The sequence below is a fragment of the Pseudonaja textilis genome, chromosome 4 (assembly GCF_049901715.1).
Source record: "Pseudonaja textilis isolate UNSWEBS1 chromosome 4, rPseTex1.2, whole genome shotgun sequence".
In the NCBI taxonomy this organism is placed as follows: domain Eukaryota; kingdom Metazoa; phylum Chordata; class Lepidosauria; order Squamata; family Elapidae; genus Pseudonaja; species Pseudonaja textilis.
The window spans coordinates 49,491,268-49,514,522 of NC_141993.1; the positions used below are offsets into that span (position 1 = coordinate 49,491,268).

The window sequence follows — 23,255 nt, forward strand, 5'->3', positions numbered from 1 at the left end:
CGCAGGGAGTTCGGAATTGGTGCCGAAGTACCGGAGGGGAGTGCCTCCGTCCGGAAACCAAAGACCTCGTGATTGCAATAAGGACTTCGGCGCTGCTTTACTTCTGAATTGCTGGTGGATTTCCTGGAGCGCTGCTTTGCAGAAGAAGCGGCTGGAGCGAGCGAGAGCCGCGCGTTTGGCCTGTTCCGGGAGAGCCGAGGCGCCGAGAAACAGCTACGCACCGTCTGAGTGCGAGCAGCTCAAGCGGAATTCCGCGCTGGCGTGAAAAACGAGAGAAAGAGGGCAACGCAGACTCTCGGCGTATTGGAGCCCGAAAATCGTGAGAGGCAATGGGAAGAGCGGGGTTTGAAAGCTTCGGCTAAGGCGAATGGTAAAGCGAATGGTTATGAACGGCTGGAGGGAAAGGCGTGAAATTGCTTATACGCCCTTTGTGGGGGGGAAAAGCGCGTAATAAGGCAGATCCCAGGAGCGCTAGAAGCGGTGGGAAGACTTGCAAGGGCCGAATTTCTCGCTCCGCTGGAAGAAGCCGAAGTAAAATAACCCCGCGTTTGCCTCCGTGGGTCGGGGAAATTTGGCCTAGTTCAGCTCGTCGGCTTTTTCCCCGGCCGGCCCTATGTGGTGCGTAACCGCCCGGGACGTCCCGAAATGAAGGGAGCGGTGGAGCTTCGGCAGGTCTCGGACTGGAGTGACTATGTTCGAGGCCGCTGGCTGCGGGAGTTGATGGATCAGCGTCCTTCCGGGGAGCCTCCCAGCCGCGTCCTAACCAGCCCCGACAAGCATCATCTGCTGCTCCTGTGGAACCCGCCGGCCTCCCTGCCTCGACTGGTGGCTTTTCAGCGCCTGGGGCTCGATGGAGGGGACCTGGAGAAGACCTGGAAGCCGCTTCAGCCCCCTGTGGTGGAGCTGCTTTTCCTGGAAAGCCCTGGCGCTGCTGCAACTGTCTCTTGGGTGTTGGCTATCATTTGGGAGCAAGGCAGGACTGAAGTCTGGCGCTTTGTACCCACAGCTGGATGGCACTTGCTGCAGAGCCTGGAACTGTGCCACGGAGCCCGTGCTCGGATTGTCTCCATTTGCAGCTTGGGGGACCAGCTTGTGTGGTGTGAAGAGAGGCCTTCTTTTGATGCTCAACCGACTCCTGAGAGAAGAGCCTTCCAGTATTGTATTTGCGTTCGAGGCCTTCAGGTTGGAGAACAGGGAGTCCAGCTGAGCCCTCTCAGGGTTATCTTGCACAATAGCCCTGTTTACCAAGTCTTGGCCAAGCCCTCGGGAGTCTTCCTTGTCCCCACCCCAGCCACCTTCCCAAGAATAGCCAAGTTTGTCCTCATCTGGCGACCTGAAATGGCTGATATTGTTATTGCTGCGCCGCACGGCCCGTGTGTTTCCACAAAAGCCTCGCATGCAGGCAGCGATGTAGACTTCAAAAAGCTAGTGCTGAGTTATGTGGGATTCTTGGAATCCATGACAAATTTGGCTGTTCACAGCTGTGCTCTATCCAGTTGTGGAGAGCTGCTCTTGTTCATGCAAACAGGCACGATCCAGGGAGTCCAACCTAATGGCGTTTGGCGACCTGTCTTTGACTTTGCAGGAAGCATTTTGTCTTCAGGAGAGCAGGTCCAACTAAAGGTATTTGGGGACATCCTGGCTTGCTTACTGAAGGAGACTCTCTATCTTGTGGATTTGAACAGTAGAGAGCTGATAGAAAATAAAGTCCTGAGCACTGAAAGAGTACGCTTTTTGGACTCTCCTACCATAGAAGAAGAAATCCAGCTCCTTGCTCAGGATGGCATTTATACTCTTGACTTTTCAAACTCTGGTCAAGGCTGCCAGTCTGAACCCCACCTGGTGCAGGTGGTGTTTGAAGAAGCCTGCAAATACTATCAAAGACGGAGTCTCAGTAGTTCCCAACTCACTGTGGAGAAACTGAAGAAGGGGGGCATGTTTCAGGCTCCTGTCGCGCTGTCTTCCATCCTGAGCCACAGTCTTGATCCCAGAGGAAAAAAGCTCAGAGCCCTCCCAGAATCTTACACCAAGCTCCTGGGAACAATGCAGTTAGAACTGCAGAACTATCAAGATCTGGAGTTCCTCAAGTTGCACGTGGTTCAAGCTTCAGAAAGTGAGGTAAAGAGCTATGGTGAAGCACTGGTGGAGCAAGAACTTAGCCGCCTTCTGCACTTGGACTTGAACAGAGAGAACTTGGCATACCTGAATGTCATATTCACTGCCTTCCCTGGAGCTTTCTGGAAAGCTGTCCAGAACCACCTCCAGCTACAAGAGAATGGGGATGGCGTTTTGGTAGCTAGAGCCACACCAGATATATGGAAAAAAGTTCTGGGGGGAGCTGCTCCCAGCCCGACTAAGCAAGAAGAAAGCTGTCCAAATGGAGTATTCCCCTTCTTTGAACTTGTCTGTCTTTCTCTTCTCGAGTTCAAGCCTAAATGGTTGCCTCACTTTGTGGAGCTCTCCCAACAATATTTGGGTGCGTCTTGGACTTATAAAAGCAAAGAAGGGCCTGAGGGCGGTGTGCCTCTGTATAAGAGAGCCCTGGCTGTACTGTCAAGGTGTGCTAGATGTCCAGTAGCAGATGGAGAAATGGAAATTGAGCTCTTGCTCTGTAGCCAGAGGCCCAAAGCAATCCTCCAAGCCATGGACCTCCTTATCCAATATGGGAGATGGCAGCATGTGATGGAGACAGCGGAGAAATTCTCCTTGTTGAGCCCTTTGTTGAACAAAGAGATTTTTATTAATCTCCTGGGGGAATTTTCCCGGCACCGGGCCCTGGACCCCTATTTGGACAAGTTGTGGGATCTCTGCCCGGCAGATATGAATGCCGCTGATGTCCTGAGCATTATTCAGCAACACCTAGCATCAGTAGAGCTCAAACCATTTCCTTCTGCACAAGATGGGTCATCCCAACCTACCATTGCGCTGCTGAAACCACTGTTGTACAGACTGGCACAAAGTGAAACATCCCAGAATGAAATTTTTGGTAATGTCTTACAGGTCCCATCCTTTCCCCCACCAACACCACCCAGGAACCATCAGTCTCTTCCGAAAGCAGATTCCCAGGAAGTTCTAACCTTCTTTCAAAACCAAACGTAGTTTTTATTGTCTCAGGCAACATGGTATTTAAAAATGACTGTGCAAAATCACGAGTTGCAGTCTTTATATTCCAAGTTCATCCAACTAAAGTGGGAAGCAAAATCGCAGAATCATGTACTGTCGGTGACTTTGTTTGGAAGAGTGTAGAGCTTCTAGGAAGGATTGGAAACATTTTATATCTTTAAACTAGGGTAAATAAAGGCATCTCTTCCCTAACCTTTCAGATATGTTGGGATCGTAATTCTCAAAATGAGAACTCTGAATTGTACAGTATTTCTAGCACATCTGGAGGGCATCCATTGGGGACAGCTGCATATCAAAATGACACAATTGTTTCAGTAAAATTTGAAATGTTACTACTGATGTACTTCTGTCCCTTCATGAATATTATGGGATTGATATTCAGATAACATGCCAGTCTGCATTCATCAACTATATTTGTATACGAGTTTCACTGAGGAGTAGCGGTGTTCTTTTGTGCTCAGAAGTAGTCTTCCTCCAAGGCTGTTATGTGAACTAGGGGTTGATACAGTCTAAGGCAGGGGTGTCAAACTCGCTTCCTTATGGTGTCACGTGACATATTGGGACTTTTTTCCCCTGTGCTAAACTGGGTGGGGGTGGGGCTAACACGTGACGTATCTGGGCCGGGGGCTGTGAGTTTGACAACCTGGTCTAAGGCATCTGAAGAGATCAGATTGGAGATTTCTCTAAACTCTTATTTCATGAGAAGAGAAAAGGTTCTTGATAAGTCTAAAGGTTTCATTTATCAGCCTTACGTCATCCTAATGTTTTTGAAACTCCCTAAATCAGCTACTGCTCTGAAAATCACTCAGGTGTATCACAGATTTAAGCAATATTTATCTTAAGCAGTTTTGTTTTGACTGCCTTTATCTATGCACACCTTTGTCCCCTGTACAGCCTTTATTTTTTGCTTTTTAGAGAAGTGGAAAAGTTTCACTGTAATAATTTGTGCCATATTTCTTTGTACGAAAGTATAATTCTCCTAATGCTGCTTTCCATTTAGGTAAAAATAGCCCTCTTCATCCAGATGGAGAACTTTAGCCTTCCAAACATTGCAGTGCTACAATTTCTGGCATCCTCATGTCCTACATGTATAATGATAGGGTCTTTTTCTACATAGATTTAACAGAAATAGAGGAATCTTTAAATGGTCTAATCATGAATACGTTTTTACTATGTGTAGGTAGTTGATGATACAGCATTGTTTTAATTCTTATGAAACTGATAGGATCATTTTTTAAAATCCATTTTCCCCCTGATATGATCCAAAAAAGAGGCTGTTGAATAAAAGGAAGGGCTATGCAACTTCAGTTCTGTTTTAGAGTGAGTTTAACAGCTGCTTTGCTGCCAACTTTTGATTTAAAAGGCAATGGGATACATGTGAAAACTGTTAAGAGATAATCTGAAGCCCTCACAAAATTTCTGAAATTTTTGGAATCCCAAGTAGTTTGATTAAGGCTCAGAAATGCTAGAAATTAAGGATGGTCACAGGTTCCCCACCTATTTTGGAAAGAGGCCTGTGAACGGGAAATTGGTCTACTGTTTGTTATGTTGTAATTCTGTTGCCCTGTCCTACAGCCTGGAAAGCGTTTTGAGTGTTTAGTAGGAAAAGGCTCTATGGTTACATAGGACCCTGCCCGGATATCTGAGAAACATGAATGAAAGCGAATGTATCCATTGACTAGGCTTGAGTGGCCTTCACTGCCTTGGCGATCTGAGTGTAAAGCAAATATTTTTCTTTCCTGCTGTGAGCTTCTTCCCCTTTCTGGAGTAGAAGGTAGACCTGTAGGAGAACTCAAGAGCTACTCTTAAGTCTCCCTTTCGTCTGTCAGAAGCAAAGAAGGGAGGTACAGGGGATGAAATAACACAAAACATTTGGCTCATATCAAACTGGCCATCCCAAATGCACAATATCTTGTTACTTTCTATAGGTTGACATTCTTCAAAAAACTCAAGCTTCCTCATTCCAGAGTCATTTTAAAATTATTTTAAGAGTTGAAAATTACTGTAAATGCCCCTCTTGATTATAAAGAGGCAAGGTTCTTTCTACAAACTGATTCGTTGTTAGTGCTGGTCTTCAGAGGTTGGGTGTTTGTTCTCATGAAGTAGGGGTGAAAGGGTAGGCAACCTTAAGATTTGCCTGGATGCTTTGTGCCATGAGTGCCTTGGAAGATAAACAGCAGACTTTTAAGGCTATTTTTAAATGAATAACTTTTAACGAGTAAGAATAAGCATTATATACTCCCATCTGTATCTTCTATAGTATTTTTGTTAATTCAATCGTGAGTCTTTTGTTAATGGGGATGAATACTAGTAGATAATTTAGTCTGACCTGGAAGAATGTCAGCTAAGAAAACAAATCATGTTTGGGAAGAAAAATTAAAGCAAGCAAACTGCCAGCAGTGTTTCTTTGTCTATTGAGCCATAGCATAAGAGTTGTGGCCTTAACTTCCCAGGTTCTATAAAACTGGGAATATCTCTGCCTTTAGATTATCTAACTGGAATGTTCAGGGAAGAGTAGATTAAGGGTTCATTCAAATATTAAGAGATAATCGATTTGAAATTAGCTTTCATAATATGGGAGGGGAGTTGGAAAGAAGTGCAAAACATCAAGAGGACAGGTAATTGATGTGTACGCCTACAGTTATTAATCTGATGGAGCAGCTATTATGGTGAATGTTCTGGCCTGATCAGCCATTGAATTTTGAGGCAGGTATTCCTGTTGAATAAGTATTTGTCACACCATTGCAAAAATACACCAAAATTATATTCAATACAATTTGAAATTATAGTTTCTTTTATTAATTAAAAATATTTTGAGTTCAACGAAACATAGCTTCCTGACCATCTTGGATTTCTTTCTTATACTGTAGCAAGACAGGGGCAACCAGCTAGTTTTCAAGCAAGGTCCAAAACTGGTTTCATGATGATTTGTTCTTGATTTATATTAATATTTAACGTTGCAATTCCAGTAGCAGCAAGGTGGCATGTTTTGCGGGCCTCATACTTGGGGAACAACAATTTATAAAAGCTAAGTATCCAAGGCCTACATCAAAATCTTACAAAAATCATGAAAAATATAATTTCCTTGAATTTACAAATGAAAGACAAACAATATTACCAGTAAAAATAATTATATTCATTCAAATGAGAAGCAAAAAGCACGTATACAGATTCAAGTATCTTTCTTGGTAAAGCAATTAGGGAAGTGAGGGGGAGTGGTGTCATTATTTTCACTCTAGTCTTTTTCAGTCCTGCTCCTTCATAGAATCAAATAACATGTATAATAGAAATCATGTAATCCAGGCAACTGAATCTTTATCAAACTTTGTGGAAATAAGACTTAAATAAGACAGAACAATTGCTAGGAACAATTCCTGACTTAGGCTAAGTGATAGCATAATAATCATCTTGAATTGCTTCCCATATATTGTAGGTTTTCATAAACCCCTTAGAAAGAAAAATGGAGTTGTGGATAATTTGCTAGGGGAAGGTCACTTAATGATATCCTAGCAGTGAGTGAATAAAAGTGAGAATATATACATCCTACTATGATTGCAAGTTTGTTGCTGTGAAAATTTGGAAATATGAGCCACTCCCTGACCCCTAAGAAAATGTTACATTTTATGTAAATTTACATTTTTTCTTGATTAATAAGGATTTCATTTCTTACTGTTGCCTTAAGTCACCCTTCACGCATTCTTCTAAAAGCTAATTTAGAACCAGAAGACGGAAAAATAATTTTGCTATTGCTGTTTCTGGAGCAAGAAAAATGTAGCGCAAAAAGGTGGAAAGCACATAAAAAGGTTTCTGCTACTGAGCTGAGAATCTGATTTATTATAAATCCAAATGAGTTTCTTTAAAAGTTTTATATGCAAATTGAACAATAGAAAGTCAAGTAACAAATGATTCCTACTATCCTAATATTTAATACTTTGAAGTAAAATATTTGTACTGTTACATTCAGACCAGCAATTAATTTATGTGCAGACCAGCAATTAATTTATGTGCTATACTTTGAATTAGGTCTATAACTCATTAAAAACACTACAGGTAGTCCTTAACAGCCACAATTGAGTCCAAATTTTCTGTTGCTAAGTGAGACAGGTGTTAAGTGAATTTTGCCCCATTTTATGACTTTTCTTGTTAAGTGAATCACTGCAGTTGTTAAGGTACTAACACAATTGTTAAATGAATCTGGTTTCCCCATTCATTTTGCTTGTCTGGTCACAAAAGCTAATCACATGACCCCATGATACTGCAATTGTCATAAATATGAATCAGTTGCCAAGTGTCTGAATTTTGATCATGTGACCATGGAGATACTGAATTGGTCATAAGTGTGAAAAAATAGTCATGTCACTTTTTTCAGTGCCTTTTTCTTTGTTACTTTCAATGGTCATTAAGTGAATTGTTGTAAGTTGAGGACTACCTGTATTTCCTGCTACTAGTCCAGTCCTTCCCTAAACTTCAAATTTCCAATGCTGACTAGGAATTATGTCACATATCCGGAGTGTCACAGATCAGGCAAGACTAATCTGAAAGGAAATCCTCATGTTCCTCTTCCAAATGGTTATTGTATCAACTTTTCATTATTGGAGTCATCTTCATTTTGCATTTATCTAAATAAATTCATTTCTATTACTAATGTCTTAATAAATATTACTACGTCTATTCACCTCATAAGAAAAATTCCCCCATTCTCTTGAGTATCACGTGTTTGACAAAATAAATTCATGGTTCAACATTATTGGGTATAATATTGGGGAGAGGATAAATGCCCAAAATATGCAAATCAAGTAATGTGTGGAAGGGGGAAAAAGAGCAACATACATGACTAGATTGCAATGATATACTGAAGCACAAGACAAAATCTAGAAAGTGCTCTTGATAAAATTTAAGGCAATTCGTTCTTCCTGATACAGAACTGCTCAGTAATATTTCATTATGGCACATATTTGCTTTCTCTTCCAGAGTATCAACCTTTAGGTATAGAGTAGGTATTGATCCAGCAAGGCACTATTTGCAATTCAGCTTAATTTAACAAAGATTTCTAAATCTGTTGAGGGTCAAAAGAATTACTGTAAAAATGTTCTGCTATATATTGGGGTCTGTATAGTAATTCAGTAGAATGTAGTGATATCACTATATAACCCTTTGAATATCAGGGCTTTTTCCTGTAAAATGGACAGTATAAAGACTGCAAGCTTAATCTCTAGAGTGTAACCCTCTTCATAGACTGAGCGCAGCCAAACTATACTTCTCTGTCACAGGGCTTGTGGCACAGTAGTCTCTTGTAGAGGAAAAGTGGTTGCCATCTTACAAACTTGTTCAGGAAAAAAATGTGGCAAAGATCCACACACTGCACAATGTCAAGAGAAACCCAATAATTATCTTGACCATTGTTTGTTGCGTTCATAGCTGCTCAGAGATGGAATGTTGAAAAAGGAAATGTTATTTCTTCAGCTCAGCCCGGGGCATTTTGAACATGCTTTGCCTTGACCTGTAACGGGAAAAGAAGAAATTAAGAAAATTGAACCTTGATTGAGCCACAATAAGGGTATGGATGATTTGGAAATAGGAAGCTTTAAGAGATTTTGTTGTTTGGCAGCTTTCAGTCCCTCACTGTTGGCTCATGATATAAGATAGGGCTTTAAAAATGCTCTCCACCCTGATAAAATACCACACACTACTTTTTAGCATCATCGTAAGCATTATTTGTTGGTCAGCATGTGACAAAAACTTACAGTATTTGCAATGATGGTTGTTACCCACTCTGCAGACCATTACGTTCATTTTCTTGTTCCCTGTTATACAGGGAACTGCCTACTCTATATTTGGTATTCTCTACACCCCAAATGGCTTTCACACTCCTTTAGTGGCTAATTAAATAGCTCTTCTTTAGCCTAATACTGACATTTGCTTGAACTTCAATTCTTCTTAGCAAAGATTGCTCACAGATAGAGAAAAATACTCACAGTTCAAAGTTTTCCATAATCTCATCCCTAATAGAAGAAAGGGAGGAATAGTGTCAATGACATGTATATATATGGACACAGAGAGAGAGAGAGAGACAGAGAGCATATTGCCACTTCCATATAAGAGTTCTTACATAAACTAGACTGGAAACCACAAAAATAATTAGTGATTGAACTGGACATCATCACACAGAGAGAAGCAGGGAAAAGGAAGATCTTCCAGTTACGCTATGGCAAGATCCCATTTCTGAAGCAGTTCTAAGAAATGTAGCCCCGGGAGATTGGAGGTACTTGCACAGATGGTTCTGAAGAAATTTTCAAACTAGCTCATAGACAATATAGGGGGAGGGAGTAGCATGCCCTACTACATAATTCATCCTTACTGATAGATGTCATCGACATTCATTCGACGATAAAACTTGGCAAGCCGCACCGCCAAGATGATACTTGGCAACAGAAAGATTGTGCACCAGGCCAGACAGAACCAGAAGGCATTCTAGGAGGGGAAAAGAGAAGGGATAAATTGTTGGAGGCAATGCTTTACGTCTTTCCGCACAGCTTTAGTTGGTTGAGACAGCCAAGAGAAATATCTCTAATGATGGACATATCTTCACACAGTAGGTATTTGCATCTTCTGGTCTTACTATGCATTAGAGCAGGGGTGGGCAAACTACGGCCCGTGGGCCACATCCGGCCCATTGGTCTTTTTAATCCGGCCCGCCGAAGATTGGTACAGAATTATGGTTTGATGTGAATGATTGAATGATTGCATTCATTTGATTTTGACTTGTAATGACAGGCATTTTGACACCAGGTGGCGGCCCGTCTGTCAAATTTTAAAAGTCAATGAGGCCCCCGAGCCAAAAAGTTTGCCCACCCCTGCATTAGAGCCTTCTTTATGGACCTCCCCTCTCACTCCCGTTTCTGTTCAGAAGCATGTACACTTCCAATTTCTCCCTACAGTTTTTCTCAAAATTAAGACATGGGTTGTTACAGCAAACTGATGCCCAAGACAATTATAATGATATGCTCTTTTTACAATTTAGTGTTACATTCTGTTGTAACTACCATCTCTTGCCTTAATTCCATGTTGATATGATTAGCAATCCTACATCTCAATTAATGTTCTGATTAGTCCTACTGATTTTCTCACCAAAGAATCAACAAGGTAATTGCAGACAACGGTATTCATGCTATCCAGTGCCCAGGCTACAGGACCACAGCGACCAAATTCTCGTATGATCTGCCAACAAAATTTAAAAGCAAAACAAAACATTTCATTAGATGTTTCATCAGAGAAAACCAAGCTCTGGTCTTCTAGACAATAATTTTCTTTATTTGACCACCATATGTTTTGAAATCTACAATAACTTATTTTCCAACCCAGAAGGAAAAGTTCAATCCCTCAATAATTATATTCTGCATTTTCATTGCTGCCTGATACAATATACTATGCTTAAACCCAGATTAAGAAAGCATAATTACTATATTGAAACAAAAAGATAAGTTTTGTCTGGGTCACCAAACAATTCTACTGATCTTCATACAACATACCAAGGGAATTGAAAGGTTCTTGGCTTAAAAAATAGTCATGCCTCTTGAGTCTACATGTTATTCGGTAAGGGTTTGACCAAGGACAGATAACTACATTGTGTTGGACAGATAAAAGTGTAACCCAGCCAGTCCATCCTTATTCCATTAGAAATGATTGATAATACTTACAAAATGCTTAACCCATGTCACATAGGAGGAAAAATAATTCACTGTGTTCAATATAAAAGTCTTGGTCTCCTAGATGGAAGTAGAGAAAAGGATGGGTTCAAACCCAGGAAATGATTTGGTTTTGGGTGTAAATATTCTATATAAACTGCACTGCAGATCCATGAGTTTTGGAGCATAAATATAGCAATAGCACTTAGACTTATATACCACTCCATAGTGTTTTACAGACCTCTCTAAGAGATTTACAGAGTCGGCATATTGACCCCCAACAATCTGGGTCCCCATTTTATTGACCTTGGAAGGATGGAGTCAACCTTGAGTTGGTGAGAATCGAACTCCTGCAATGAGCAGTGAATTAGCCTGCAGTACTGCATTCTAACCACTGCACCACCATGGCTCTATCCTATATAAATTGCATTGCACTTCATGAATGGAAATGAAGCTCTAAAAGACGTGGTGGGGGGAAGAGAAGGAGAGAGCGAGCAGAGCTCTTTCATGCAAGATCTGCTAGCAATAATAAGGCTCTCGATGCTTAAATTACTTCTTTAAATTTCCCACAAGCATAAGAAGCATGACCATACTACTACAGGTAGTCCTGGACTTATGACTATTTGTTTAATGATTGTAGAAAAAGTGCCTTGTGACCAGTTTTCAAAGCTAAGACCACCATACCACTCCTATGGACACAGGAATGCAAGTGGCTCCCATTTATAACTGGTTGCAGTAACTTGTGGTCATGTGATTAAGACTGCCCAGCCATCTTCCTATAAGCAAAGTCAATTGGGGAAGCCAGATTCACTTAAAGATTGTGTGATTTACTTAATGATATGAACTGCTTAATGACTGCAGTAACCATGGTCATAAAATTGTGATCCAATCACGTGATGGCTTCCTTAATGACAGTATCGTTTATCAACCAACATTCTGGCCCCAACTGTGTCATAAGTCAAAAACTACTGATATTCATGAAAGTAGCACAATGTTGTTCAGAGTGTGAATTAGCCTAAGGTATCTACCTAGTGGCTTAATGAGTGGATTCCTTAAAGTAGCAGCATTTTCCCTCAGATCACTTAATGAACAACAGTACTCCCACAATGTCTGAAACACTTTTTCTAAACCCTTTTTTAAGCATGCAGAGTCCTAGGAAGTAACAAGCTGTATTCTGGAGCTTCTGCTCATCCCGTTCTCTGTTTTTGTGTCCCACATCTCACTTTAGATGGCTGGTGTCAGTTCTGATCAAAATGCTGGGGCCGATTGGCAGTTTATTCACATTGTAAATAAACAAACAAACATACTAAGATACTGATGAAGACTTACCTTTTTTATAACTTCCTCCGTGTGGTCCTTTATAAATGAATTGGTCTCATTTATTTCTGACAGTGTGAGGTTTATCAGATTCTGGTGGGATATATCAGTGTTAGGTTCTTTCAAAAGCTTCTGTTCAAGTATATCTGAGCTGTTTGCTCAAGGAAAATAGCTTACACACTAGCATCACAAATCCCACAGCATATTAAAAGCTGGGATATGTCCTTTGATATATTTTTATTAAATTAAACATGAAGGGAATGATGTCAATAAGCATTTTAAATCAATTATATTCAACATCACACAAATAGCTCCGCTTATGCTATAGGTCAGAGGTGGCGCACTGATGGCACGCGGGCCAGATAAGTCACACACAGGCCACGCCCATCCCAGTTCTGCGAAGGGGAAAAAGTCACATGTCACGTGACGTGGCAAGTTTGACACCGGTGGTATAGATGGACCTTCCATACTCATTCTCTCCTTTGTGTGATGTCTACCAATCACTTAACTGTGTTCAGTCTTGTCATAAATTTAATAAATTTAAATCCTTTTTATGCCAAGATAAAATTTTGAACTCTCCAACTTGCACTTAGTAATATGAAGTCATTATTTTCTATCTCTTATCTCAAGGCCCAAACAGATTGGCCTGTAGCAGAACTTCTGAAATAGAGATAGCTCCTTTTATCTATACAGAAATCTTTAGGAACCCTAGAATCAAAGGGCTCTTTCCCAGTTTTTCACTTCCACCCAGCCTGCTTACTGGAATTTGAGGTGTAGATTTCTGCAAGCTCTGGACACTTCTCTTCAAGGCATCCTGAGGGAGAAAACAAATAAATTCTTCATTCAGTGATACCAGGTTTGGTCAAATAAAATAAAGAGAGACAAGGGAAACCACACCCACAATTTCTGGAGGAAATTTGAGGTTTATCCACTTTTGGATCTCCTTCAGCTCATTAGCTTGACGTTTCAAATTTCTTTTTGTATCATCGGTTGTCTGAAAATGAAAGAAAGAAAGAATAAATGAATGAATGAATGTGTGTGTGTGCATAGTTATATATAGTTATACAGTATATATATCATATATAATCATATATATGATTATTTGTTTTTATACACACAGTATTCATTGAACTTGACATTGACTCATATCCAATTACCATTTGTGCTCTGTAATTTCAATGCCCCATTTCACTCCACTCTCCCTCAACCATTACCTTCTAGTTCAAAACAGGTCCTACTCCAACTATTTCAGTGAGGCCAGGATTTAGTACTGAGACAGTTTGGTCATGCTTATTGATTGCGCGTATGGTTGAGCCAAGATGTCGATCACGTGTTCCTTGATCTCTTAGCGGCTTTCAGTATCACTGACCATAGTATCCTGAGATAACTTCATGGGTTAGGGATTGGCGGAGCAATTTTAGAGGGGTTATCTTCCTTTCTCTAAGCCCAGACTTATTCCATTTTTGAGCATGGAAGAGGTAATACTGCCTCTCAATATTTGGTGTGCAATCTAGGAATCTTCCTGGACTTGCAGCTCCTGCTGCGACCAGAAGGGTGTTTACACTTCTGGTGTACAGGTTTTGCTCTTCCCTAGATTGGGAATCCCTTCAGATAGTGCTCATGCCTAGTCACCTTCTGGTTTGTCTACTGCAATGTGCTCTATGCTGATTTCCCTTGAAGACTTTCCAGAAGCTTCAACTGATCCAGAATGCAATGGCAGGAGTGGTGATGCACATGCCTTGGTATATCCATTTAACATCTCTGCTTCGCACTGGTTACTAGTTTGCTTCTGGATATGATTTATGGTGCAACTCAAGGTTACCAGCCATGCCTTTGGCGAGGGTGAGTGAGACTTCTCACTTCATTCCATCTGGTCTATTGTGCTTGCCATCTTTTTTCTTTAACTTTCATATTTTATTTTTATTGTAATGTATTTGATTGATTATTGTGAGCTATCCACAGTTGTAGGGAATCAGGTAGCATACAGCTATTATTATTATCATCTCTTTTATTCATTAAACATGAAACTCAGTCAGCTGAACATTTAAAAATGTATCACAAATATCATTGACTGGCTTTGATGATAGATACAGGTTGCTGCCAGTATCCTAGGTATCAACCAAGTATCTTTAAAATGTACATTGTTCCAAGTAGAGCAGTATTTTGCAGCTCTGCTTGCACTACAGCAGGAAGCTGCAACTTCTTGGTGTATTTTGCAAAACTCTTGGACATGGTACCAAGTGCCCCAATGACAATGGGTATCACTGTTACATGTTTCATCCATAAATGTGCAATTTCGATGGCCAGGTCACTATATTTCGTGTTTTTTTCCAGTTCTTTTTCTTCGACTCTGGCATCTCCTGGTACAGCAATATCAACAAATTGCACGCTTCAGCCCTCGACAACCGTAATATCTGGCGCGTTGTGTTCCAAATGGCGATCTCTCTGTATTCATAAATCCCACAAGATCTTCACTACCTCATTCTTGACAACCTTTTCCACTTATTTATTTTTTTTCTACTTTCTGCCCCCACTAATAATAATAATTATCATCATCAATAATTATCATCATCATTACTAATATTCAGATCTCGTTATTTTTGTGCAGTTCATTGCCAAAGCTATTTGAAGGCCACATTCCAAGACACTATTTAGAAGAGAATTAGTTTACATCTTCCAGTGGCAGCTGGGAGAATAGCTGCATCTGCCAAATTCCCTGTCTACTCAAAAGGATTTCCCATAACATCTGCTGTGTATCTTAGAAGTTGAGGAAGAGCATTATATAGGATCGTGTGGGTATCCTTTCTCAAGGACTACTCACGCTGTTTGCCACTCCTTCCAACTTATTAGCCAAGATATTCAGGTCCTGTTTGGTCAGATTTTGGTTAAGCTACAGAAAAAGAAGAAAAAGAGAACACAGAAGTCAAGCAAACAAAATACATTTGAATGAATTAAATATGGAATTGAAAGCAGATTTACTTTTGAGTATTTCTGCATATTTTCCAGTCAATAGTCATGTTTTAATATAATACATGTTATTGTTTTTCCTCGTCTCATCACTAGGAGGAATGAGTTCACCTCATCCCTCTTTTCTGCTGATCTACCATCAGAGATTTTTCAAATATCCACTAACAGCTGTTAGATTATTTGCTTTTGGATACATAGGCATTTTTATGACTGTTTTCTGACAGCACAGCAATCCAACAAGTTTTCTGATTATAAGGACTAGGTAAAGTGTGTCCTGTTCACAACAGCATTAACAGGCAAATTGATCAATCATGCTAGCCTATTTGATCACTGCTTAATCACTCATTGTAATTGCTATTATTTATAAAGAATGACATGTTTTTATTGCATTTTTATTATTTCATTATATTAGATTGAAATGTTAATCTATACATATTGTACATTTTGTAAATACTCTGTCAACTGTTTGGCTATAGATGGTAACTTCACGGCTTCACCAAACACATCACAACTGGAGCAGTTGCCAATAACCTACTTTGACAACATCAAGTCAGAATCCTTCTAGTAGTAGACTCTTAACTTCTGTAGCAGGGAAACAGTAATGTGTTCCCCAGCAAATGTGAACATCGCCCATTCTCCAACAGAGCAGTTGGAGAAGATACAGAAGAATGTCTGGTCCTTATAGAGCTCCTGTTCTGGGAAGGAAATTATCACACCAGTTTTCCTTTCTTTCACAAGCCTTTTCTTTATTTTCCATCTTACTTGTTCAAGGGTACTGTTAAAATCCACATTCAGAGGCCCATCTTTTGCACTCAGTTTCAGCAAGCTGCGTTTTTGCTCATCCTCCAGGAGTTCAATAGTTCCAACATTGATTTTTATTTTATCCAAGGTTGAATCAATGTCTTGAGTGTACTAGAAAAACGGAAATGCCAGATGAGTATAAGCAGAGCACAACTTCATTTGTTCTGCAGTACATTCTCTAGACTCGTTCAAGGGGGCTGTAGCTGTACCATATACTTAAATGCTTAAACTATTCCTGGTGACAACCCTAAGCTGATGTTTGGGAACAAAATGTTAACCGATGATGGCATTTCTCTAGCACCAGATTGATTCAATAGAGGCAGCCATCAATTACCTTGCTGATGTTGAAGGTGTCATTCAAAGAGACAATCTCATCTAGGTGAAAGGTACTCCACAAGGGTGCATTTTCTTCACAACTCCTTTAAAAGAGGAATAATTTGAGTTGAGAGGCTAGGATGCATATTATGTGAAGCATAAATTGGATAAAAGCATCACCCCATAGACCAAGCTCTCCAGTTTTCCACATTAGGTCTCCCCACACCACCCCTGCTCCATAGCTAGAAAGCTCTTCAGAATGGCTCAAGTGTGTTGTTTTTTTCTCCAAAAGACAGCTGGGCTTTCTTGGTATTTTATTTGAACTGAAGAAGCTTCTTGAATGAGAAGTGAATCATTTTCAAAGAAAACACTAACAAAGTTCAGTTGCTTTTTGGAAAAAAACACATTTGGGACAACCATGACCTAGATCAGTGGTAGCTAACCTTTTGGGGCTCCCATGCTGATAATTGCACGCATGCTTGCCTGCTTCTGCTCACGTGCCATCACCCAGAAGGCAATGCGTGTGGCCCCTCATGCCTCCTGCACATGCGTGCAGGACCCGTGCAACCCACGCTGCGTGCTTCTGCGCATGTGTGTGCAACCCCCTGCACACACCGCATGCTTCTGGACATGCATGAGTGTCTTCTACGTGCTGCTGCACCCCTGGACATGCATGCCAGGTACCCGACAATTAGCTGTCAGGCGCATGCACAATACACCTTTTCTGGGCGAGTGTTTGCATGCCAACAGTAATGGCTCGCATGCCATAGGTTCGCCACCACAGACCTAGATGATTGAGAATCTCCAAAAACATCTTCAGAACGGCCTTACTGTAGAAGCAGGTGCATTACAGGTAATCCTTGACTTACAATAGTTAATTTAATGACCATTCAAAGTTATAATGGTACAGAAAAAAATGACTTATGGCTGTTTTTTACACACTTATGACCACTGCAGTATCCCCATGGTCATGTGATCAAAATTCAGATGCTTTGCAACTGATTCATAATTATGACGGTTGCCCTGTCCCAGGGTCACATGATGTCCTTTTGAAACCTTCTGACAAGCAAACTGACAAGCAATGTAGAAGCCGGATTCACTTAACAACGGTGTTACTAACTTAACTGCAGTGATTCACTTAACAACTGTGACAAGAAAAGTTGTAAAATGGGGCAAAAGCAAAACACACTTAATATTTCATTTAGCAACGGAAATTTTGGGCTCAATTGCGATCATAAGTTGAGAACTACCTGCATTCATTCCTATCACTTGCACACATAAACAACTAGCCGTCTTCCTTGCAAGGAGCAGGTGAGAAAACTTCAGCTTTTGCTGCCACTGATAGCAAAAATATGTACATTGTTTTCAGCTGCTTCACTGCAATTACAGCAACCTGGTCCTGTTACTTAGGTGATCTGCAGACTCTCTGGGACCAATGGAGTGGAAGGATGGGCTGGAGGTAAAAGGCACTCATTCACTGAGGGAAACTGAAGGGGCTTGCTCAGGAGAACTCTGTCAAGGTAGGACCTAAAGCAGTGCTCCCCAACTCCATGTCCTTGGACTGGCAGCGGTCTGTGGCATGCCAGCAACCAGTCCACACAAACAAGCAAAGCTCTATCCGTGGGATGCAGGCAGCATGCAAAACCATACCCTTTCCGGTCCACGGAAAAACCTTTCTCCCCGGAAGGTTTGGATTCCTGGTGCCCAAAAGGTTGGGGGCCACTGACCTAAAGCACATTATTTGTGTAGCGATCACAGGCTGGGAATATGGTTCATATGATAGTCTAGCAAGCTTTTACTGGTTTATAAATACTTTAATCAGTGTAGCACTTCCATGTATTTCATTACTGGCTGATAAGCAGCTATGTCCCTCTTCTGTACAAGGTTCTGTACAACCCCCAAAACCTATTTCATTAGGCCTGCAACATTTATGTTCTCTCCAGATTCTCTTTCTCTGAAAGGAAACGGAAGAGAAACACAATGGCAGTTCAGCCAAGCAGCCTGGCACTTACTTGTATATGCTGGTCAGGTTTACATCAGAACCGTTCAAATTCATGAGCTTTTTCACATTTAATTCAGGGAACAACCCAGGTGTGTCCAGGTACTACAAAAAAAAAAGATAAGTAGCAGCTGATGAAACCTTTCTAAATTTTCTTAAACTCTTTACTGATTCCCCCAGCTGTATTTTCTCCCCTCCTGAAGCTGAAACTGCTGCAGCCAGAAACTAAAATAAAAATGACTTATGAAAGTTGAAAGAGGGAACTGCAAACAAAGATTGCAAATTAATGTATACCATTATTAACTCTATAACCATGAGCTATCCTTCCATGTATCACAATATTTATGTATTTATTTTATTAGGCTTATGTGCAACTTCAATTATCAACCAACTCTGAGCAGTCCTGTCTCCTCATTCCTAATCATGAGGGGGACTCTTAGCAGTTATAAACACAATAGCAACCTGGGTGGCTTACCTGAAGGATCACTCCATTGGCCCAAGGCCGGCACAGCAATGTGTATGAATTGCCCCCAACTAAAAATAGTACTAGAACCAGCAACATCAGCAACCATGAAAATATAAAGCTGAATCCAACACTCCTGTCATGAAAGATGAGAAACAATCAGAAGTCTACAATACAACTATTGATTTGGATGTGAACACCCCACAGATGAATTCCTACAGTTGGGTCTTATATTCTCATGTTGCCACTTCTGTGAAGATCCCTAGAGCAAGGCAGGCAAACAATGTGCTGAAGCAAGTAGAGGACATTCTCAACTTAGTAGTGTACTTTGCCATCAACAGTGGCACTTGTGTACAGTGCCACTCTGTTTTCCTGGTAGGAATCTATGCCAAGTGTAAAATTAGAAAACTTTCCATAAAGTGATTTCTCCAAACCAACTAACATTACATAGAAATACAAGCAGCGCTTGTGGCTATGATCTGGAAGGATACAAAGAGGTTATTGTCAGTTATTTCCCTATACTGGGCGGGGAGAGAAGACAACACTTCTTACGCCATAAAGAAGTTTCCACCAGTGTTGGAGAGGCAGCCCCGTTTGGTAGGCCATTGCATTCCATTTGGATCTAGCCCAAGACCACCAAGCAAAAGGCCCAACACATTGAATGCAATTATTACAAGCAGCAGGCAGCAAAGGCAGACGCCAACACCCCACCTACAGTGAAAGAAATCAACTAGTTAACACTCAGACTTTAAACAACAATGAAGGAAGAAAGGGGTGAAAACATGCTCAATGGGGTCAAATCAGTTCAATTACCGTTAAGTTGAAATCAGAATAAGATAGGACTATGCTGTGCATAGACTAGCAGACTGGCTTTGTTCAAACCGGATGTTTACCAACCAGGATTATAATTTTCTCAATTAACCAAATTTTCTAAGGTGTATAACACATTAAATCACAAAGTAACTGCATGAAATGGGTTTGCATTCTAGGCTAAAATGTGCTTGGATCATTTGTAGCTCAATGTATTATGAACACAGGCGCTAGAAATTAAAGGAAGTAATGAAAACAATAAGATCCAATTCAAACCCAGAGCACAAGAATTGGTATTAAATGCTGATTTAATGATAAAATAGAGCATTAAGTTTTTGCAGATTAGAGGTGCTGGTCATTCAAACAACATCGTTTGAAACAGTACCTCAGAGAACTCTAGAGGCCTAATTTTTCTTCTGAGCTACACCATATTTTTCTATGACTGACCTTCTGCCTGCTAAAATGGAATGTAGATATCATTCCATCTGAACTCTGAATTCAAGTAATTCTGCAGCATATGAAAAATTGAGAAAAGTTTTATTCCTACCTGTAGCCATCATATGAGACCACAAGTGGCTTGTAGTAATTTGCCTCCTTGACAATATTTTCCATGAATGCAGAGATGTCCTTCAGTGAGATCTGCTTGTGCAACTTATCACTGATTGCATTAATTTCATTCTTGATATCGTAAAGTAGATCTTGTATCTCTTTAATAATAGGAGCCAATACAGATAAACTCATTATACTATATGTACTATCATGGACCATCTAAACAATAACAATAATCCAAGGGCAATGGATATGCTAAATTTTCCAACTCATACTCTGTACAGGTACAATTCACATTGCATCTTAATCTAAATGATGCAATTAAAACCTTTTATTGATGCAAATCAAATACTTCTATTAAAGCATCTTTAACAAAGCAATAAACAACAGACAAAGCTGACTGTAAATTCTGGGAGTGAAGATTACATTTTGGGGGGAGGGATCAGTTTCCATTAAATGAAATAAACTAAAGTCAGGGTGAAGCAGGAGCAGAAAAATAGCTGCACATGGGAAGAATAAGTAGAATAATTCAGGAAACTAAATATGTTTCAGCAAAGAAATTGAAAAACAATGTATCATATCAAAACATAGGATATTTGTCTAATACTGCATCAGAGCTTCATCTTACGCATATTAGCTATACCAGGGGTGTCAAACTCGATTTCATTCAGGGCCACATCAAGGTTGTGTTTGATCTCGGGGGGGGGGGTTGTAGGAGCGTGGCCAGGGTGGGTGTGGCCAGTTCAACATCACTCGTGATGTGATGACCTCCTGCATCATTCTACCAGTGAAAAGAGACCGCAGGAGCTCCTTTTTCACTGGCAGATGGCTGCAGGAGGCTGTCGCAACTGAAAATAGAACTCAGGAGGGCTGTACGTGGCCCCCACAAACTCCGTTTTTGCTGGCAAACGGCTGCAGGTAGCCATCATGGCTGAAAACAGAGCTCGGGAGGACCGCATGCACTCCCCTTAGCTCCATTTTTGCTGGTAGGACTGCAGGAGGCGATGGCAGCCAAAAACAGAGCTCGGGAGGGCCTTAGTGGCATTTTCATTGGCAGAGGGCTGCAGGAGGCATTGATACCGTGTGGCCCCCAAAGCTCCATTTTCACTGGCAGAGCACTGCAGGTTGGTCCTTTGCAAGTTGGTCCCTCCAGGATGGCCCCATGGGTCAGATCTATGCATCCCACAGGCCAGATCCAGCCTGCAGACCTTGAGTTTGACACCCCTGATCTACACTGTCTAATGTTCATACAAACCCCCAGGATGTTTAACCATCTTAATGGTTAATTAAGCAAGCCATAGTGGTCTGATTCATACATAGATAGGATAAATGCGTGCCTTTACACAGGTGTAAAAAAAAAGGGAAACTGATTAGACTGTGCAAATTCTCAGAGGGACAGTGCTTCTCAACTAATTCTCAACACCTGAGAGTTTTTACAAAAATCAAAAGGGTACCTGCATAGAAGTCTATTGCACCTTCTCAGTGCCTGAGAGTTTCCTTGCAGCCTTCTTCTACTTTGTGATTGGTGGACTCTCCTCTATCTCTAACCGTTGGAAACTTCTAAAAGTTGGAAAAGGCTTCTACACAAGAATAGTGCTTCACTGAAGCCTTTCTTAACTTGCACAGATGTTAGAAATAGGAAACTTGGAGATGACATTGGTTGAGGGTAATTTTGTTGCACTCTTGATTCAGTGAGAACATATTGCATCCACAATGTGAATGTCTTTAGAGTGGCAAATAATTACATAAGACAATAAACCACCCCCTAAGTTAATACAGTAAGCAAGCAGGGTAGCAGTTCTTCAGAATTTCTGCTATGGATCTCTTGAGTCCTACCTGAAGAAGCCAGAGATTGGACCTAGGCTTTTTTGCAAGCAAAAAGTGTGCCTTACTAGTAGGTTTGGTATATATGGGTACTAATTACTTAAAATCTACACAATACTGACCACTGTATTCACACCAAGAGCGGAAACATCACTAGGCAAAAAATACTGACACTGACATTAGTGTATTAAAGAAGCCACCAAGACTGTGGCTTGGAAGGAACTGAAATAATGGCATCCTAGCAAAGTAAAGCATTTACCGTAAATGTCTGAATACAGTTCAAAGTGCAGCTTATGATTTATAAAGCTGTACACAGCTTGGGCCAAGGCCTTTTGAAATGCCATCAATGCTTGCCAAAATCCTTTGGAGACATTCTACCCTTTGAGCAGTGGTGCGATTCAAATATTTTTGCCACCGGTTTGGTGGTTGTAGCTTGGTGGGTGTGCTTTGCGCGCATGCACATACTTTGCGTGCACACCTGTGCAAAATGCGCACTTTCCACAGGCGCAGAGGCATTCTAACTTGCCTCCTGCAAGCCTGCACGATCTTGATCGCTTCAGTTGCTGCTGCACGGCACTCTTCTGTGCCGCGCAAAGCAGCAGCGCTTCAAATTCAGCAGATAAAAGTGAGTATGGGAGCCCCGGTGGGTAGGTGGGCCCAACAGCAGAGTGGCGAAGAGAACCGGTTCAGTCTCCGCTGCTCATCACTGCTACTGGCTCGCCAGAACCAGACCGAACCGGTAGAATACCACCACTGCCTTTGAGGCATATTTGGTGAAAACCCAAGAGGACACATCTTCTGTAGCTGTTCCTGGGCTTTGGAGCCCTCTTCTAGAGGTGCCATATATATATTCAGAGAAGCTTTGGGCTATACCAGAGACCTTTGTCTTACAGAGATGCACATACAGAGAGATAGAGATACATACATTTCTAACTGTGTGTTAATTATCAGTAGACTCTCAGTCTATATATTATTGTTATTAATAACTATATATTTAGTTACTATTTGTAGCACCTTTCAACATTGTCATTAATTGTTTTAAATGGCTTCATGCAAGGAAAGCAGCAGAAGTCTTTCTTTCTCTCCACCAAACTCCACCAGAAATGAGTCTTTGCCGGCGCAGCCTCTTGGAGCAGGATGCCTTGCAGAGTCCCAAAGACTCATTTCCGGCAGAGTTTGGGGAAGAGAAATAAAGACTTTTACTGCTTTCCTTATGTGCAGCCAAAAGCAAAAGAAGTGGAAAGAAGCAGCCTGGTAGACAGGCCAGGCACATGGGGTGAATGGGGCAAGTTCCCCCCCTCCACCATTTCCCTCCTCCCCTCACTACCTCATGTTGTTCACAATGCAAGTGACACAAGCCTTGTATTCCCGCACAGCCTGGATTAATTGCTTTGGGGGGTAC

At 41.1% G+C, this 23,255-nt stretch overlaps 2 protein-coding genes across 3 annotated transcripts in view; one reads left to right on the forward strand and one right to left on the reverse strand.

Annotated features, from left to right (window-relative positions):
- The first annotated feature begins 4 nt into the window (after window positions 1-4).
- On the forward strand, window positions 5-7,764 carry HPS6 (HPS6 biogenesis of lysosomal organelles complex 2 subunit 3). Its single transcript, XM_026701177.2, has one exon. It carries the CDS (start codon window positions 646-648, stop codon window positions 3,097-3,099), a length of 2,454 nt encoding a protein of 817 aa, XP_026556962.1. The 5' UTR covers window positions 5-645; the 3' UTR covers window positions 3,100-7,764.
- Window positions 5,900-23,255, reverse strand: part of LOC113436672 (prominin-1-A-like) — a 37,641-nt gene continuing 20,285 nt past the window's right edge. For both annotated transcript variants that reach the window (XM_087932877.1, XM_026701178.2), the window contains exons 11-25: window positions 20,028-20,187; window positions 19,223-19,381; window positions 18,683-18,806; window positions 18,221-18,312; window positions 16,228-16,312; window positions 15,855-16,004; window positions 14,947-15,015; window positions 13,027-13,119; window positions 12,886-12,939; window positions 12,138-12,218; window positions 10,821-10,889; window positions 10,252-10,341; window positions 9,482-9,594; window positions 9,099-9,125; window positions 5,900-8,623 (exon numbers count right to left, since the gene is read on the reverse strand). In XM_087932877.1, the coding sequence (XP_087789003.1) occupies window positions 8,575-8,623; window positions 9,099-9,125; window positions 9,482-9,594; window positions 10,252-10,341; window positions 10,821-10,889; window positions 12,138-12,218; window positions 12,886-12,939; window positions 13,027-13,119; window positions 14,947-15,015; window positions 15,855-16,004; window positions 16,228-16,312; window positions 18,221-18,312; window positions 18,683-18,806; window positions 19,223-19,381; window positions 20,028-20,187 (1,415 nt within the window). In that variant the 3' untranslated portion in view covers window positions 5,900-8,574. The remainder of the gene's footprint in view (window positions 8,624-9,098; window positions 9,126-9,481; window positions 9,595-10,251; window positions 10,342-10,820; window positions 10,890-12,137; window positions 12,219-12,885; window positions 12,940-13,026; window positions 13,120-14,946; window positions 15,016-15,854; window positions 16,005-16,227; window positions 16,313-18,220; window positions 18,313-18,682; window positions 18,807-19,222; window positions 19,382-20,027; window positions 20,188-23,255) is intronic.